We start from the raw sequence: 19,099 nt of genomic DNA, 5'->3' as shown, positions 1-19,099 counted from the left end.
GCACATCCCTCAGCCACAAGTATTCACAGGACCCTCCATTGTGCACAGAGGGGGGGCGCCGTACTAGACAGCGCCATAGGACACTTCTCGTCACTCTGAGGGACTGAGGCGCCCGGGGCTTATTATCCCTGTCCAGTCCCGTAGCCCCGGAGCTGAGGTACACGGCTAGCCGCTCTCGGCCGCTCAGCATTTTCCTGTGTGTGCGGACTCCCCTCCCCCTTTCCTGAGTTGTGAGGACCCTCCTCCCCTGTGGTGGCCATGTTCCTCCAGCGCTGGAGGAGCAGCAGTCAGTGAGGCTGTGTGCAGCATCTGGCAGGATCGCATGCTCTCTCCCTTCCTTCATTCTCCTCCTCCAGCACCCGCAGGACAGCAGCATGGCCGTGGCAGTGGGCAGGCAGACAGTAAGTGGGCGCTGATTAGCATGGCATCATGTCTCCCTGTGTAGCCCTCGTGTGTCTCCATCAGTGACCAGTGCTGAGCCCAGGGCTCCTTTGTCCGCCACGGTCCCGTGTGGTGGATGCATCCTGCCATGGAGAGCAGAGGATGGGCAGAGGCGTGGGTGAGTTATGTAAGGAGCCATGCCAGTGAGGGCACACACGCTCCTCTCATAGGTGCCCGTGCACACATCACCATGTATTTTTAGCCTGGCTCATGTGTCATGAAGCTGTGCCAGCATCCTGCCTGGTTTACATACACACTGTGTATCAGCCTGGGTAATGTGGGCCAGGAACATGTGCCAGGCTGTTAGCCCTATTAAAGGGATGTGAGCCCTATTAAAGGGATGTGAGCCCTATTAAAGGGATGTGGGCCCTAGAGCTAGCACTCAGAATACCGCCTAGTACTGGGGAGCGCACTGATAAAATGGCATAGGTCACCCCTTGGCCTAACCTGCCTGCAGTGACGTGATGGGCACCTTCTTTATTGTATACTTGTGTACTGCGGACAGCTTTTACAATGTTTGATTATTTACAAACCCAACAATGACTGCAGAGGCCCTGCCAAGTGCAAAAGTCCCAATTCTGTGCCTCGCTCCTTTCCAAGTTCCCCAAAGAAGATGTTCGTACTTGTAATAAAAGGGTGCGGTCCTTTCTCCTCTTTCTGGTCCAAGCTTTGGAGTTTGCCAGAAGTCCCAGTGAGATGATAAGCCAAGGCTACGAGGGCGCTGGTGATTTGGCATGTGGTAGCCCGCCTGCGGAGGTGTTAGAGGTTACAATATAAGATGTGAAGGCATCTCTTTGTTGGCTGCAATGGCCGGATGGAGAGGCCTCACCCCATCCCGCTCAGCTTCCCCCCTCATCCAGCCCTTGGACAAACAGTTATCATTTCCTCCCTGAATGCAGCCTGGCTATCTCTGCTGCGTGGGCAGAGCGTGTCAATGGGAGCAAATAAAATTCTCCTTCAGTTTTACAGAATGATGATAAAGGATTTTTCTAGCTGTCACTCCAGTTCTTACTCAGAAGAGAAGGCTGGAAGAACAGTTAGAATAATTGATTTTCAAATGTTATTGGATCAGGACAGGAAAATCACCAAACTGAGAACCCAACATGCCCAGAAAGTTGTCACTGGGCCTTACTTTTTAGACTTTCTTGGTTGTATCAAAATGTTTATGTACAAAGTATATCCTTTAGTAGATGTACTACTTAAAGGGAACCCGTCAGTACGATTGTCCTGAGTAACCTACAGACAGTGTCAGGTTGGCTCTGTTATACTGATTGCAGTGATCCCTGGTGATGAAATCCGTCTTGTGGTTGTTGTTTAATCTTTATTTTCAGTTTTGAGTTAATATTCTCGTTCTCTGCGGCGGCCTGTGGGGGGTCTTCATGTGGTGCTCTGATTAGGTATTCATACTGATGGCTTCTGACAGGTCACTGATCCCTATTTTACATACTGAACATAATATGGTTTGAAAACAAAAATCACATTCATCAGGCAGGCACCTGCGCTGTGGCATGATACGGGGGATAATATGCATATTTATGTCTTATTTAGACATATAATTTTGAGAAATGTGTTTTTTTTTTTTTCAAACAAAATGGTGCTGGTGGCGCCTGCACAGTAGCATCTGTCGCTTTCCAATAGATACTACTGCGCTGGCGCCATCTGGATGAAGCCTATTTTATTTGTCTGCCAAAATGGCACCGGCGGCGCCTCCACAGTAGCATCTATCAGAAAGCTGCCAACGCCATTTTGTTAAAAAAAAAAAATCTTAAACAAAACTATGTCTAAATAAAACGAAAATGTGCATATTATCCCCTGTATCATGCTACACCGCAGGCGCCGTTGCCTGCTTGGTGAATGTGATTTTTTTTTTTTTCAAACCATTTTATATTCAGTATGTAAAATCGGGGGCAGGTCACTGAAGGATCAGTGACCTGCCATAAGCCAATACAGATGAATATCTAAGTAAAGTGCCACATAAAGACCCCCCCAAACAGGCCCACCCCGAAGCACCAGAATCTCATTAACTGAAAATAAAGATTAAACAACAACCACAAGACAGATTTCATCACCCAAGGTATTATTGTAATCAGTATAACGGCGTCGACCTGACACTGTAGGTTACTGTGCATAATCCTGCTGACAGGTTCTCTTTAATGGGAACCTGTGATCTCAGAAAAAATTACAATTCACCCCGTGGCCCTGTTTATTGTTTCCCAAAAATTAAGTTATTTTCTACTGGAGCAACCCAATTTTCACTCACGGGGCTCTGCTTGGAGCAGCTACAGTCACCGATCAGAGCACTGCTAACTACTGTGAGTGCAGCTATAAGCACGCCTCAACATTTTGATTGACAGCCCGCTCTGCAACGTATATGTGCACAGAGAGCTTTCAAAGTGCTGTTATTTTTCAGCCGCACTCACGGTATGAGTATTGCTGTGAGCGTTGACTGTGTGCACACCCGCTTGAGTGAAGGTAGGTGGCTCCCGGAAAATAAGTAAATTTTCTCCAGGTAGCTGCATCTTAGGTAAGACAGCATCGTAAGGGTAAGTTCACACTGGGTGTTTTTGCTGCGTTTTTTTGCGCTAATTTTCAGCTGCTTTTTACAGTACCAGCAAAGCCTATGAGATTTCAGAAATCTCATGCACACACATTTTTTTTTGTGTGATCAGTATTTTGTGCTTTGCTGCTGCTAAAGTTCACAGCTGGGGGCTGGTATTCTTAGGCTGGTAAGGGGCCATTGATATAGGCCCCCCAGCCTAAAAAATAGCCGATAAAGGTGCATTATATTTTCTGACACTTTGCCGGACTCTTCCCACTTGCCCTGTAGTGGTGGCAAGTGGGGTAATAAGGAGTTAATGTCACCTTGCTATTGTAAGGTGACATTAAGCCGACTTAGTAATGGAGGGGCGTCAATAAGACACCTGTCCATTACTAATCCTATAGCAATTAAAGGGTTAAATAAACACACACATGCAGAAAAAAGTATTTTAATGAAATAAAACACCACACAGTTTTGCAGTCTTTTTATTATTCTGCCATTCCAAGCGAAGCCATCGATCTTCTGTAATAAAAATAAAATATAAGAGCAAAAGTATACTCCCTGGTCCGTCGTAGTCCAATATAACGAGTGTCCCACGCAGTAAGGCTGCCGTCACACTATCAGTATTTGGTCAGTATTTTACATCAGTATTTCTCAGCCAAAACCAGGAGTGAGTGATAAATCCAGAAGTGGTGCATATGTTTCTATTATACTTTTCCTCTATTTTTTCCACTCCTGGTTTTGGCTTACACATACTGATGTAAAATACTGACCACATACTGATAGTGTGATGGCAGCCTAACTGGGGGAGATAAAGCTTACACCCGGGAACGCTGCTAATGTGACCGCTCCCGGCTGTAGGCTACTGGGGAATGAATGATACGCAGCGGGCGCAGGCTCAGTAACTAGCGTTGACGTCACCGAGCCTGCGCTCCCTCACTGCCTGACCTGAGGTAACCTCTGCACCGTGGGAAAATGCCAGGGAAGAGGATACCACAGGTAATGTATCTATTCAATCAATCTATCTCTTCTATCCATCTTCATTCTATCCATTTTATCTACAGGAAGTTATTTTTTTTCTCTGTGTGCACGCAACTTTATTGTCATGCACATAGAGAAAAAAAAAAGCACCAAAAAGGCACCTAAACCTGCGTTTTTGGCGCAACTTCTTTCCTGCCAAGATAATCAGGTTTTGCTGCAGAAAAAAAACGCAGCAAAAACGCCCTGTGTGAACTTACCCCACTATTTACCTGTAGATTAACCCTGTATCTGCATGTAAATAACATTTTGCAAAGTGTAATTTTCCCTTTAAGCCTTCCATGTACAATAAATACTGGCCTACCAAACAATTGTTTTTGTAGATTGCTTGGCCAACAACCATCGTTGCGTCCCCGATACACAGGAAAAGTTGGCTTTGCCAAGCACTCCCGTGGCTCATCTAGCAGAGAACAAAATATCTGATGTTGGAAATCCGACATACCGGATCTTTCTGTCCCCAGAAATTATCTGTTTGGAAAGAATCAGGAGGTCACCATACAAATTAGACTGCCTGCTGATAGCGTCGTGTTTCTCCAATGTTAGTCTAAAGGCCCCTTCACATTAAGCGACGCTGCAGCGATACCGACAATGATCCGGATCGCTGCAGCGTCGCTGTTTGGTCGCTGGAGAGCTGTCACACAGACCGCTCTCCAGCGACCAACGATGCCGGTAACCAGGGTAAACATCGGGTAACTAAGCGCAGGGCCGCGCTTAGTAACCCGATGTTTACCCTGGATACCATGCTAAAAGTTAAAAAAAACAAACACTAGATACTTACCTACAGCCGTCTGTCCTCCAGCGCTGCGCTCTGCTTCTCTGCTCTCCTCCTGTACTGTCTGGGAGCCGGAAAGCAGAGCGGTGACGTCACCGCTCTGCTTTCCGGCTCACAGCCAGTACAGGAGGAGTGCAGAGCACAGCGCTGGAGGACAGACAGCGTTAGGTAAGTATCTAGTGTTTGTTTTTTTTTACTTTTAGCATGGTAACCAGGGTAAACATCGGGTTACTAAGCGCGGCCCTGCGCTTAGTTACCCGATGTTTACCCTGGTTACCAGTGAAGACATCGCTGGATCGGTGTCACACACGCCGATCCAGCGATGTCTCCAGGGAGTCCAGCGACGAAATAAAGTTCTGGACTTTATTCAGCGACCAACGATCTCCCAGCAGGGGCCTGATCGTTGGTCGCTGTCACACAGAACGATTTCATTAACGATATCGTTGCTACGTCACAAATAGCAACGATATCGTTAACAATATCGTTATGTGTGAAGGTACCTTAAGGGTACCGTCACACTAGCAGTATTTGGTCAGTATTTTACATCAGTATTTGTAGCCAAAACCAGGAGTGGAACAATCAGAGGAAAAGTATAATAGAAACACGTCACCACTTCTGCATTCATCACCCACTCCTGGTTTTGGCTACAAATACTGATGTAAAATACTGACCAAATACTGCTAGTGTGACGGCAGCCTAATGTGTAGGAGGGTTTTTAGTGAACAAGGTAGATTCTTTTTTTCCGGTATTTGCTGACAGTCAGCCCACTGAAGAACACATAAGCGAGTTTCTTGCCAACCCCAAATAGTTGATAACAGAGAACAATAAACGTAAGACATGGATAAGTTGTAATTACATTGATCATTCACACCTCACATTAGCACTAATTATGAGCGAATATACTCGGTACTCGAGATTTCTCGAGCATGCTCGGGTGTCCTCCGAGTATTTGTACTCGGAGATTTAGTTTTTCGTGCCACAGCTGAATGATTTACATCTGTTAGCCAGCATAAGTACATGTGGAGGTTGCCTGGTTGCTAGGACAACCGAGCATGCTCAGGAAATCTCGAGTACCGAGTATACTCGCTCATCACTAGTTAGCACCAGACTATGGAGTCACCCCAAAGTTATGGCAATGCAACCCATATTGTTTGAAGCATTTGACCATAGCAACTTCCAAACCTGGTATATGAGTACTATAGAAGATACAGTTGAGTTGAACATCAGGATTAGTTTTCCTCTAAAACGATGAAACAGTTTTTCTGCATATCTTGTATTTTTATTAAATATTTGTACTATGGCTGGGTATATATGCATTTCCTCATTTGTCTGTTGTGGATACTTGTCTGTACAGGAGTTGAAATAACATAAGGGTTATCTGGCGTCTCTCGCTCTCTGAGCCACTTTCCCACACTCTAATAATGCACAGCTGTTATTGGTAAATTTCACTTTGAGAAATTGCTTGTCACTTTAATGTGGGAATGTTCAGCATCATATGTCATATGGGGTGATATTTCCACTAATTTGTTTCTAATTCTGTACATTTTCCCAGCTACTACATGTATGCAGGATTTTCTTATGCACTCATTTAGGCTGTGTGCGCACGTTGCAGATTTTTCGCGTTTTTTCGCTATAAAAACACGAAAAAAACGCATACATTATGCATCCCATCATTTAGAATGCATTCCGCAATTTTTGTGCACATGATGCGTTTCTTTCCACGAAAAAAAAAACGCATCGCGGTAAAAAACGCAGCATGTTCATTACTTTTTTGCGGATTTCCCACTATATTATTGCATTGGGAACCTCCGGAAAAATCCGCAAAAAAACGCGGTTAAAACGCATGCGGATTACTTGCAGAAAATGTCCTGTTTTGCTAAGGAAATTTCTGCAACAAATCCTGAACATGTGCACATAGCCTTAAACTTGAAATATATCCTGCAGAAAAGGGATACATTTTATTTATGGGACAACACTCTTAAAGGGTTATTCCCAAAATCACAAACTAGTCTTAAGTTCATTTACCGTATATTGATTAATTTGTGTCAAAACACCTCATTTTTAAATTTGTCCCATTTTGCACATATCAGACCTCCAAAAAGATGACCCTCTAGGCTCTATTTACCCTCCAGTTTCCATTGGAAATGTCCAGGTGAAGTCCAGTGCTCCAGGTTGATCCTCTGCTTCCACCTCTGACTGTACTTCTGTATCCTACCATTAGAATAAACCTTGTGCACCTGTAGAGTACCCTGCATGACTGAATTTATTTCTGCTATCTTCATCAGTGTACTTGTCTTGTGGTTTTACATCTTTGTTAGCTGGTTTCTAGCAGAGCTCAACTTTCCTGAACTCTTCCACAAGAGCTTGTAATTACTTGGCAATGCTGAGCTAGGCTGTGTTTGTTGCCCCCTACCGCCATATCAGTGATGAAAAACTGCAAATGCTGTTCTGTTGATACATATGGCAGAGGACGATCTTCTGCCATATGCATCAATACAGTGGCAATTGCAGTTTCATTTTACTGATCTATCAGCAGATTGCAATAAACACAGCTCAACTTGGCACTTCCTAGTGTTGTTAAAGGGAACCTGTCACCCCCAAAATCGAGGGTGAGCTAAACCCACCGGCATCAGGGGCTTATCTACAGCATTCTGTAATGCTGTAGATAAGCCCCCGTTGTATCCTAAAAGATGAGAAAAAGAGGTTATATTATACTCACGCGGGCGGTCCGATCCGATGGGCATCGCAGTCCGGTCCGGGGCCTCCCATCTTCATAGGATGACGTCCTCTTCTGGTCTTCACGCTGCGGCTCCGGCGTACTTTGTCTGCCCTGTTGAGGGCAGAGCAAAGTACTGCAGTGCGCAGGCGCCAGGAAAGGTCAGAGAGGCCCGGCGCCTGCGCAGTGCAGTACTTTGCTCTGCCCTCAATAGGGCAGACAAAGTACGCCTGCGCTGGAGCCGCAGCATGAAGACCAGAAGAGGACGTCATCTGATAAAGATGGGAGGCGCCGAACCGCGACACCCATCGGACCGGACTAGGGACCGCCCCTTGGTGAGTATAATCTAACCTCTTTTTCTTATCTTTTAGGATACATCGGGGGCTTATCTACAGCATTCCAGAATGCTGTAGATAAGCCCCTGATGCTGGTGGGCTTAGCTCACCCTCGATTTTGGGGGTAACAGGTTCCCTTTAAGTCCTCTTCTAGAGGAGTGAATGAGAGCTGAACTCTGCTAGAAACCAGCTAATAATGATGTATCACCACAAAGACACTAAAGATAAAATTAGGCAGGGTACTGTTAAGAGCAGAGAATGACTACTACAGCCAGACCGAAACAGCTAAGTAGAGTTAGGCCTGGGGAGGGTCAGTACTATCTGCTTTTATTAATTTACATGACAGCTAACATTTATGATTCACTTTTTTATAAGTGGGAAAACCACTTTAAAGAGGACCTGTCACAAGACCAAGTGGTCAGTTTTTGCTCTTATTTTATTCTTGCTGCTCCCTTGAGTTTTTTTTCTTTTTAAATTTGCCATATGGAACCAGAGATACAGGTTTTTATGGTTTGTACCAAGGGGTGTTACTTACAGGATAATTATGCAGAGCAACCTAAAGACAGGTCACCAGAGAACCCTGTGAGCCACTCAGGGCTGTGGAGTCGTTAAGCCAAACTTCTAACTCCAACTAGTGATGAGCGAGTATACGCGTTACTCGAGTTTCTCCAAGCATGCTCGAGTGGTCTCCGAGTATTTTGGCGTGCCATGAGATTTAGTTTTCGTCGCCTCAGCTGCATGATTTGCGACTGCTAGACAGCTTGAACACATGTGAGGGTTGCCTGTTTGTTAGGGAATCCCCACATGTGTTCAGCCTGTCTGGCAGTCGCAAATCGTGCAGCTGAGGTGACAAAAACTAAATCTCTGAGCACAACCAAATACTCGGAGACCACCCGAGCATGCTCGGGGAAACCCGAGTAACAAGTCACTAACTTCAACCCCTCAATTTCCCTGACTTACATCTCCACAGCACTGGTCACTACTGAGCATGTACATAAAGTGCAGCACAGATTCATATCAACTTAAAGCCCAGAACCTTAGATCCAGAACGGAACAGACATAGGACATTTCATAACGTTCCCAAATTCTTATGAAAATATTTACAGCACATCCTGCCTTGTACTACTGTACCCAATTTATTATATACTGTATTTTAGGAGTCAGAGTCAGCCCATTTTATACCAAGTCTGACTCTACCAAAATGGACATCGACTCCGACTCCATAACCCTGCAGCCTTGGCCCCTTGGTAGAGATAAGTAAAATTAGCACTGGATAAAAAGCCCATGTTTCTGAAACCATATGGCATATTTAAAAAAAAAAGTACAAGGGAAGCAGCTGGAATAAAATAATGCCCAAAACTGGCCACTTGACCTGGTAGCCGATCCTCTTTAGCAAACTTGACTACTATAGTGCTTGATAAATTAGTGCTACAGAAAATTTCATGTACATATCAGTTCCCATCATGGCCTCAAACTTTCACCAAGGCATAGGAGTGCAAAATATTTGTCATGGAGGCTAGCGGTAACTGGCTTGACGCTGTAGTATGCCTGCATTTTGATGTTTTGGGCAAAATGAGTGAAGAGTGAAGATTAGTATTGCGCTCCTTTTTTTATTCAGCAAGACTGTTTGAAACAAAAGACTGCAAGTTGTCTAGCAAAATATTGCTTTCACCATAGAATATTATTTAAACTTGGCAAGCAATTTTGATAGTAGCATAAATACCAAGCAATAGGATATATTAATTGCGTTATTGGTTAATTGCCAAACATCTTTTAATGACTGGAAGTGGGACATAGGGTGTCACCAGGATGTCATTGCTGATGTCATCAGGCACACCCATAGCAATTGGCTCTTCCTTCCTTTGAGAATGATAAATCAGGCAAGATGAATGTATGCAGGAGTAGTTTAGTCTTTGAGGATTTGTTACAGTAATTCAGCATTGTCGGCTTTTCTCTTTTGAAGTTTGAAATTTATTTTTCCAAAAGAAGAACAAAACTCGTTGACGTGTTTCATGTTATGGATATTTCTATGTATTCACATCAAATTGCTGGTGTGCAATGTGCTTATTGTTATATTGCATTTTTCATAGCAATAATGTATATTCCAACATGCTTATATGTCCCAATTTATCAAAGCGATTTTGGCAGAATTATGGTGTAAATTGCGTTGAAAAGATGCAAAATATCTGCACAACTTACATTTGCGAAAAGATTTGGTGACTTTTGGCTTTGTTACGCCAGTTTCTCCGAGCCGCACCAAAATGGGACAGGAGCACGGCAGCGAGGATGTGACGCTACAGCTCATCTAATTCTTTCTCCAGACAGGGGTTGGAGTAAGAAATGTGATGAGGAAAATGGAGACACACACCACTCGTTGGATGCTCCTGATTCATTAAGAGTAGTGATGAGCGAGTGTGCTCGTTACTTGAGTTTTACGAGCATTCTCGGGTGTTCCCTGAGTATCTTGGGCGTCTGTTTGTTCTTCAGGCAAATAAGCTGCTGCCATAAGTCTGTCACTGGCTAACTTTGCTCTCCCCACACAGAACACATGAATGGTCAGAAGAGATAAAGGCTGGCATCTAGGTACCTAAAAAACATATTTGCTTGTTAGGAAATCTCCACATGTATTCAGGCTGTCTAGCAGCCGCAAATCATGCAACTGCAGAGACAAAAACATAATCTACGAGCACGCCCAAGATACTCAGGGAACACCCGAGCATGCTCGGAAAACTTGAGTAACGAGCACAGTCGCTCATCACTAAAAAGCACATTCAACTGTAATCCAGCACAATTATGTTTAAAAAAATGGATATACTTTCTTTGCTGACAGCCCTAATATTCCTCCTATTTGTTACCACATTTCTTCTTTAAATTGTATCCTTTAGGCCGGGGTCACACTAGCGTATTGCATCCGATGCGAGAACATCGGATGCGATATGCTAATGACCCTCGGCTCCTGCTTGCAGCAGTGCAGGAGCCGAGTGTCATTCGTTTGTGCTCCGATTCTCTCGCACAGGGAGGATCGGAGCACAGCTGCGGAGGAGGCGGAGAAATGAATTTCTCCATCTCCTCCATTGCTGGGGTCAGCTTATAGCACACATCACTCAGATGATATCCGAGTGGTGTGCGCTGTCTCACTCGCACCCATAGGCTTATATGGGTGCGAGTGAGCCGAGCGTTTTCCTCGGTCCGAGACAATCACAGCATGCTGCGATTGTCTCGGACCGAGGAAAACGGCCGACAAAGTCGGCTGGTGGGAGCTGCCCCATATGGTAACATTGGTCCGAGTGCAATGCGATTTTTTTATTGCATTGCACTCGGCCATATTACGGTCTAGTGTGACCCCGGCCTTAAGGATAGCGCCACATGGCAACCTTTGTCACTTTGCACAATGATTTTCGTGTCGCACTGCAATATCACGTCTAATAATTTGCAGTCTACCATGATATAACAGTCAGAAAAAAGCAGGTCTGTGAAGTCACAGTTGGGGTCGGAGTTGAGAAATTGAGGAGTCAGTGGTTTGGCTTACTGACTCTACAGCCCTAGTTAAAAAAAGTCAACCCTGTCGGACTTTTAGTACCGTAACTAGTGACATGGAATTTTGCCCTCAGACATTTCAGTGTACGTTCACTGTCTGCGACTTGTAACTCAAACGCCTGCCTGCAGTTGGATTGTTTTATTACAAAATTATAGAATAGTTGCATGACAAGTCATAGACATGTTGCACAAATGTTTTTGGTTGTACGACTTGTCTGAAGTTTGTGGTCGCACAATCATTGTCGCCCTAGAACCAAATGCCCAAAATTAGAAAGGAATCCCCAGAAAGGAATTTACAAGTAAGTGCAAGGCAACGTCTTCTTTAAATATAAGCTATTCATGTAATTCATCTTAAGAAAAAAAAAAAGATAATGGATACAAATGTTTTTTAGGTACCTAGATGCCAGCCTTTATCTCTTCTGACCATTCATGTGTTCTGTGTGGGGAGAGCAAAGTTAGCCAGTGACAGACTTATGGCAGCAGCTTATTTGCCTGAAGAACAAACGGATGAGGCATTTAAATTTAAACTACGAGACCCTCATGTCATCTGTTTTGAACCCGCTGAAATCGGCACATTTAGACAGCAGAAGCTACAATCCATTAAGTATAGATACCCCAAAATGCAGCCAAAAACAATTCCGAAACTAGATTTTACGTCAAAATGGCAGATTTTTGAAATTTTTACAGTAAAACCGCTCTTAGCTCACAAAACTGGGTAGTCATGAATGCTCAATGGGAAAAAAACGCATGTTGCTGTGGTTCTCGCATGCATCACGGTCATGTCTTGGCTGGTATTCAACTGTCTCAGGACTGTTTTGTTGATATCCAACCTTGCTTCCCTGAAAGGGATTGTCCGGTCAAAATTGATAAGTCTGCAGTCACTCTGTGTAATTGCAGACTTATCAATCCCTTCATCGTATGCACTGTACGCTTCGATGATTAACCGATTTATAAGGTGGGAATGGCGGTGATATGTGCAGTATGCATATTACCGGGCAGAAGCCGTCTAGTGGGCGCAGCCTTGCGCCATACACTTGTATTGAGCGTGACCTTACAAGTGTACTGAGCTAGCCCACGCTCCTTGGACGGCCATGTCACTTGAAGGGGCGCAGCCTCTCTCAATACAAGGGTATAAGGCCAGAGTCACACTTGAGAGGAATACGGACGAGTGCTATGCGAGAAAAAAAATCACATAGCACTCAGATCACTGTTAATCTATGGACAGCTCCCATCACAGTTTTTTTTTCTCGGCAGTATTGTACGTGCGAGAGTCTCGCCAAAGCGAGTCTATGGGTGTGAGGAAAAACTCGCACACCACACAGACCATCAGTGTGACTTGCGAGAAATACTCAAGCATTTTCCTCATTTCAGCCCATTGAGCCCATTAAATTCAATGAGGAAAAGCAATGAGAAATGTATGTCATAAAGATGTCATACGGATACATAGATGCGAGTAAGTCGCATCATCGCATTGCGAGCGCATTACACACGGATGTCCATACTGAGATCATTGGTGCGAGAATTGGACCGATTTTTCATACGGCAAGTGTGACTTCAGCCTAACTCTTACATACCCTCCGGTCCCGTCTCAGAAACAGGTGAATCATCGTAGCGCACATTGTGTGCACTGGGAGATTCAGAAGTCACACAGAGTGACTGCAGACTTATCAATTTCAACCCATTCTTTATTTTTTTAATAAAACCTTTTCGAACATCCGACGTACTGTCCTGTCCATGTGACCCAGGCCCGTATGACCATGGACGGGATAGTATGGCGAAAGCTGATCGGCCGCGCACACGGGTGGTGTGCAGCCAAATGGGGCCGGGTGTCAGCTGATTCTCACAGCTGACACCCGGCACTAAGTGCCAGGAGCGGTTACGGACCGTTCCCAGCACTTTAAACCCGGAACACTGCGATCAAACATGATCGCAGCGTTTCGGTGCCGGCAGAGGCATAGAGAAGCATCGCGCAGGGAGGGGCCTCCCTGCGTGCTTCCTTCAGAACAATGCGATGTGATCGTGTTGTCCTGAGGTTGTCCTTTCAGACCCCCGGCTCCAAGATGGCCGCGGGGTCCTGCAGGGAGGTGGCTTCTCAGTGCCTGCTAAGCGCAGGCATCGGCAAGCCTCCTTCACTGCTTGTCAAATCACTGATCTGATACAGTGCAGTGCAAAGTGTCAGACTTTATATAGTGATGTCCCATACTGGGACAATGTAAAAAAAAAAAAAATATTAGCATGTGTAAAAATATTTTTTTGAAAATTCCTAAATAAAGAAAATTTTTTTTTTACAATAAATACATTTCTTTATGTAAATACAAAAACAATAAAAGTACACATATTTAGTATCGCAGCGTCCATAAAGACCCGACCTATAAAATTTCCCACTAGTTAACCCTTTTGGTGAACCCCATAGAAAAAAGAAAAAAAAGAATGCTTTATCATTATACCGCTAAACAAAAAGTGGAATAACGCGTGATGAAAAAGACAGATAAATAAACATGGTACCGCTGAAAACATCATCTTGTCCTGCAAAAAAAAGAGGCGCAATACAGCATCATCAGCGAAAAAATAAAAAAGTTATAGCTCTCAGAATAAAGCGATGCAAAAATTATTTTTTATATAAAAGAGTTTTTATTGTATAAAAGCACCAAAACATAAAAAAAGATATAAATGAGGTATCGCTGTAATCATACTAACCCGAAGAATAAAACTGCTTTATCAATTTTACCACACCCGGAGCAGTATAAACACCCCCCCAAAAGAAATTCATGAATTGCTGTTTTTTTTTCATTCTGCCTCCCAAAAATCGTAATAAAAAGCGACCAAAAAATATCATGTGCCCGAAAATGGTACCAATAAAAACGTCAACTCATCCCTCAAAAAACAAGACCTCGTATGACTCTGTGGGCCAAAATATGGAAAAATTATAGCTCTCCAAATGTGGTGATGCAAAAAACATTTTTTGCAATAAAAAGCGTCTTTTAGTGTGTGACAGCTGCCACACATAAAAACCCACTATAAATAGTAAATCAAACTCCCCTTTATCAACCCTTTAGTTAGGGAAAAAGAATACAGTAATTTTTTAAATTTATTTCCATTTTCCCATTAGGGTTAGGGCTAAAGTTAAGGTTAGGATTGGGGCTAAAATTAGGTTCAGGGTGGGCGCTAAAGTTAGGGTTGGGGCTAAAGTTAGGGTTAGGGTTTGCATTAGGGTTAGGGTTGGAATTACGCTTACGGTTGGGATTAGAGTTAGGGATGGGATTAGGGTTAGGGGTGTGTCAGGGTTAGGAGTGTGGTTAGGGTTATGGTTAGAGTTGGGAATAGAGTTAGGGGTGTGTTGGGCTTAGGGTTGTGGTTAGGGTTGGGGTTAGGGATGTGTGCAGGTTAGGGGTGTGGTTAGGGTTATGGTTAGGGTTGGGATTAGGGTTAGGGGTGTGTTGGGGTTAGGGTTGGAGTTAGAATTGGGGGTGTTTCCACTGTTTAGGCACATCAGGGGCTCTCCAAATGCGACATGGCGTCCGATCTCAGTTCCATCTCAATTCTGTGCTGAAAAATTCAAATGCTGCTCCTCCCATTCCGAGCTCTGCCCAAACAGTGATTTACCCCCACATATGGGGCATCAGCGTACTCAGGACAAATAGCACAACAACTTTTCTGTCCAATTTCTCCTGTTACCCTTGTGAAAATAAAAATTTGGGGGCTAAAAAATCATTTTGTTCCCAACAGCTCTTAGTTATAAACTTTAGGGAAACACTTGGGGGTTTAAAGTCACAGCACATCTAGATAAGTTCCTGGGGGGGGGGGGTCTAGTTTCCAAAATGACATCTACTGTTTAAGCACATCAGTGGCTCTGCAAACGCAACATGACGCCCGCAGACCATTCAATCAATTCTGCATTCCAAAACGTCACTACTTCCGTTCCGAGCCCCGATGTGTGCCCAAATAGTAGTTTTCTCCCACATATGGGGTATCAGCGTACTCAGGACAAATTGGACAGCAACTTTTGGGGTCCAATTTCTCCTGTTACCCTTGTGAAAATACAAAATTGGGGCTAAAAAAATGATTTTTTATTTTCACGGCTCTGCGTTATTAAAGGGAAGCTGTCACCCCCAAAATCGACAGTGAGCTAAGCCCACCGACATCAGGGGCTTATCTACAGCATTCTGGAATGCTGTAGATAAGCCCCCGATGTATCTTGAAAGATGAGTAAGGCCGGGATCACACATACGCGAGATACGGCCGAGTCTCGCAGGTGAAAACCCAGCTCTGGCACCGGCACTTGGGAGCGGAATGTGCAGCTCCATGTGTTGCTGTGCGGCTGCACGCTCCGCTCCAGAGTGCCGGCGCCAGAGGAGGGATTTCACCTGCGAGACTCTGCCTTATCTCGCGTATGTGTGATTCCGGCCAAAAAGAGGTTAGATTATACTCACCTGGGCGGGCGGTCCGATCCGATGGGCGTCGCGGTCCGGTCCGGGGCCTCCCATCTTCATAGGGTGACGTCCCCTTCTTGTCTTCACGCTGCGACTCCGGCGTAGGCGTACTTTGTCTGCCCTGTTGAGGGCAGAGCAAAGTACTGCAGTGCGCAGCCGCCGGGCCTCTCTGACCTTTCCTGACGCCTGCGCACTGCAGTACTTTGCTCTGCCCTCAACAGGGCAAAGTACGCCGGAGCCGCAGCGTGAAGACAAGAAGAGGACGTCATCGTAAGAAGATGGGAGGCGCTGGATCGGACCGCGACACCCATCGGACCGGACCGCAGCGAGAACGCCCCTGGGTGAGTATAATCTAACCTCTTTTTCTCATCTTTCAGGATACATCGGGTGCTTATCTACAGCATTCCAGAATGCTGTAGATAAGCCCCTGATGCCGGTGGGCTTAGCTCACCTTCGATTTTGGGGGTGACAGGTTCTCTAACTTTAGTGAAACACTTGGGAGTTCAAAGTTCTCACAGCACATCTAGATAAGTTCCTTGGGGTGTCTAGTTTCCAATATGGGGTCCCTTGTGGGGGGTTTCTACTGTTTAGGTCCATCAGGGGCTCTGCAAATGCAATGTGACGTCCGCAGACCATTCCATCAAAGTTTGCATTCCAAAACGGCACTCCTTCCCTTCCGAGCTCTGCCATGCACCCAAACGGTGGTTTACCCCCACATATGGGGTATTAGCTTACTCAGAACAAATTGCACAACAACTTTTGGGGTCCAATTTTTCCTGTTACCCTTGGTAAAATAAAACAAACTGAATCTGAAGTAAACTTTTTGTGAAAAAAAAAAGTTAAATGTTCATTTTTTTTTAAACATTCCAAGAATTCCTGTGACACACCTGAAGGATTAATAAACTTCTTGAATGTGGATTTGAGCACTTTCAGGGGTGCAGTTTTTAGAATGGTGTCACACTTGGTTATTTTCTATCATATAGACCCCTCAAAATGACTTCAAATGTGATGTGGTCCCTAAAAGAAAATGGTGTTGTAAAAATGAGAATTCGCTAGTGAACTTTTAACCCTTAATAATTCCCTAACAAAAAAAAATGTTGGTTCCAAAATTGTGCTGATGTAAAGCAGACATGTGAGAAATGTTACTTAGGCTACGTTCACATTTGCGTTCTGCCGGGCTGCGTCGGGCGCAGCTGCGGCGACGCATGCGCCATGCGCCCCTATATTTAACATGGGGGCGCATGGACATGCGTTTTGCGATGCATGCGTTTTTTTTGCCGCAAGCGTTAGGGCGCAGAGGACACAGCAAGATGCATATTTTTTGCGTCCAAAATTCGGCAAAAAAGGACGCATGCGTCGCAAAACTATGCGTTTTAGCGTGCGTTTTTGTTTGCGTTGTGCGTTGGGTCGCCAACGCAACATCGCACAATGCAAATGTGAACGTAGCCTTATTAAGTTTTTTGTGTGACATAGCTCTGTGTTTTAAAGGACATGAAAATTCAAAGTTGGAAAATTGCGAAATTGTCACAATATTTCCGCTTTTTCACAAATAAACGCAAGTCATATCAAAGAAATTTTACCACTATCATGAAATACAATATGTGACGAGAAAACAGTGTAGAATCACCGGGATCTGTTGAAGCGTTCCAGTTATAACCTCATAAAGAACAGTGGTCAGAATTGTAAAAATTGGCCTGATCATTAATGTGCAAACCACCCTTGGGGGTAAAAGGGTTAAATTATGTATATGTACATGCATTATAGTGTGAGTGTATTAATATACTCACCAACCACTGAACTTTTCAGCGTCTAATGCCATTTGCTCATCTTCTCCATGACGCTACTGCTTTGCAGAGACTCTCCAGGTCAGAATAGGCTCACATGACCGTGATCGTACTTGCTTCATCCAAGAAAAACGGTCCAGTTATTCTGATCAGAGTTTGATGACAGTGGCATCAGGTTTTCTCACTCTTGGAGAGAGAAAAAAAAAGTTTCTCTACCCCTCCACTCTGTCAGTCCGTTAACCCCTTCCCGACCTTTGACGCATACGCTGCGTCATGAAAGTCGGTGCCATTCCGACCCATGACGCAGCATATGCGTCATGGAAAGATCGCGCCCCTGCAGGCCGGGTGAAAGGGTTAACTCCCATTTCACCCGATCTGCAGGGACAGGGGGAGTGGTAGTTTAGCCCAGGGGGGGTGGCTTCACCCCCTCGTGGCTACGATCGCTCTGATTGGCTGTTGAAAGTGAAACTGCCAATCAGAGCGATTTGTAATATTTCACCTAAAAAACTGGTGAAATATTACAATCCAGCCATGGCCGATGCTGAAATATCATCGGCCATGGCTGGAAACACTTATGTGCACCTACCCCACCCCACCGATCGCCCCCCCAGCCCCCCGATTTGTGGTCCGCTCCCCTCCGTCCTGTGCTCCGCTCCCCCGTCCTCCTGTCCGCTTCCCCGTGCACCAATCACACCCCCCGCGCTCCAATCAAACCCCCCCGCACTCCGATCCCCCCCCCGCACACAGCGACACCCCCGTGCTCCGATCCACCCCCCCGCACAGCGATCCCTCACCCCGTGCTCCAATCCTTCCCCGTGCTCCAATCCACCCCCCCCCCATGATCCGATCCACCCCCCCGTGCTCCGACGCCCCCCCCGTGCCCTGATCTCCCCCCCCTTATACTTACCTGGCCGCCCGAGGTCCGTCCGTCTTCTTTCCTGGGCGCCGCCATCTTCCAAAATGGCGGGTGCATGTGCAGTGCGCCCGCCGAATCTGCCGGCCGGCAGATTCGTTCCAGAGTGAATTTTGATCACTGAGATAGGTTATATCTCGGTGATCAAAATAAAAAAAATTGTAAATGACCCCCCCCCTTTGTCACCCCCATAGATAGGGACAATAAAAAAAATAAAGAATTTTTTTTTTTTTCACTAAGGTTGGGGTAAGAACTAGGGTTAGGGGTAGGTGTAGGGTTAGGGTTAGGGGTAGGGTTAGGGGTAGGGTTAGGGGTAGGGCTAGGGTTAGGGGTAGGGTTAGGGGTAGGGTTAGGGCTAGGGTTAGGGTTTCGGTATGTGCACACGTATTCTGGTCCTATGCGGATTTTTCCGCAGCGGATTTGAAAAATCCACAGTGCTAAACCGCTGCCGATTTACCGCGGTTTTTCTGCGCATTTCACTGCGGTTTTACAACTGCGATTTTCTATTGGAGCAGTTGTAAAACCGCTGCGGAATCCGCAGAAAGAAGTGACATGCTGCGGAATGTAAACCGCTGCGTTTCCGTGCAGTTTTTC

At 45.2% G+C, this 19,099-nt stretch overlaps 1 protein-coding gene across 4 annotated transcripts in view; it reads left to right on the top strand.

The window, feature by feature from the left end:
* The first annotated feature begins 231 nt into the window (after nt 1-231).
* Nucleotides 232-19,099, top strand: part of SEPTIN11 (septin 11) — a 131,256-nt gene continuing 112,388 nt past the window's right edge. For 2 of the 4 annotated variants that reach the window (XM_069743224.1, XM_069743222.1), the window contains exon 1: nt 232-401. In XM_069743224.1, coding sequence (XP_069599325.1) covers nt 375-401 — 27 coding nt within the window. In that variant the 5' untranslated portion in view covers nt 232-374. Of the gene's footprint in view, nt 560-19,099 lie in introns of all 4 variants that reach the window. The other 2 variants (XM_069743221.1, XM_069743220.1) reach the window with 2 other exon arrangements.

The sequence above is a fragment of the Ranitomeya imitator genome, chromosome 1 (assembly GCF_032444005.1).
Source record: "Ranitomeya imitator isolate aRanImi1 chromosome 1, aRanImi1.pri, whole genome shotgun sequence".
In the NCBI taxonomy this organism is placed as follows: Eukaryota; Metazoa; Chordata; class Amphibia; order Anura; family Dendrobatidae; genus Ranitomeya; species Ranitomeya imitator.
Note: the sequence above shows the minus strand (reverse complement) of the source record. Positions and strands in the feature narration are given on the sequence as shown.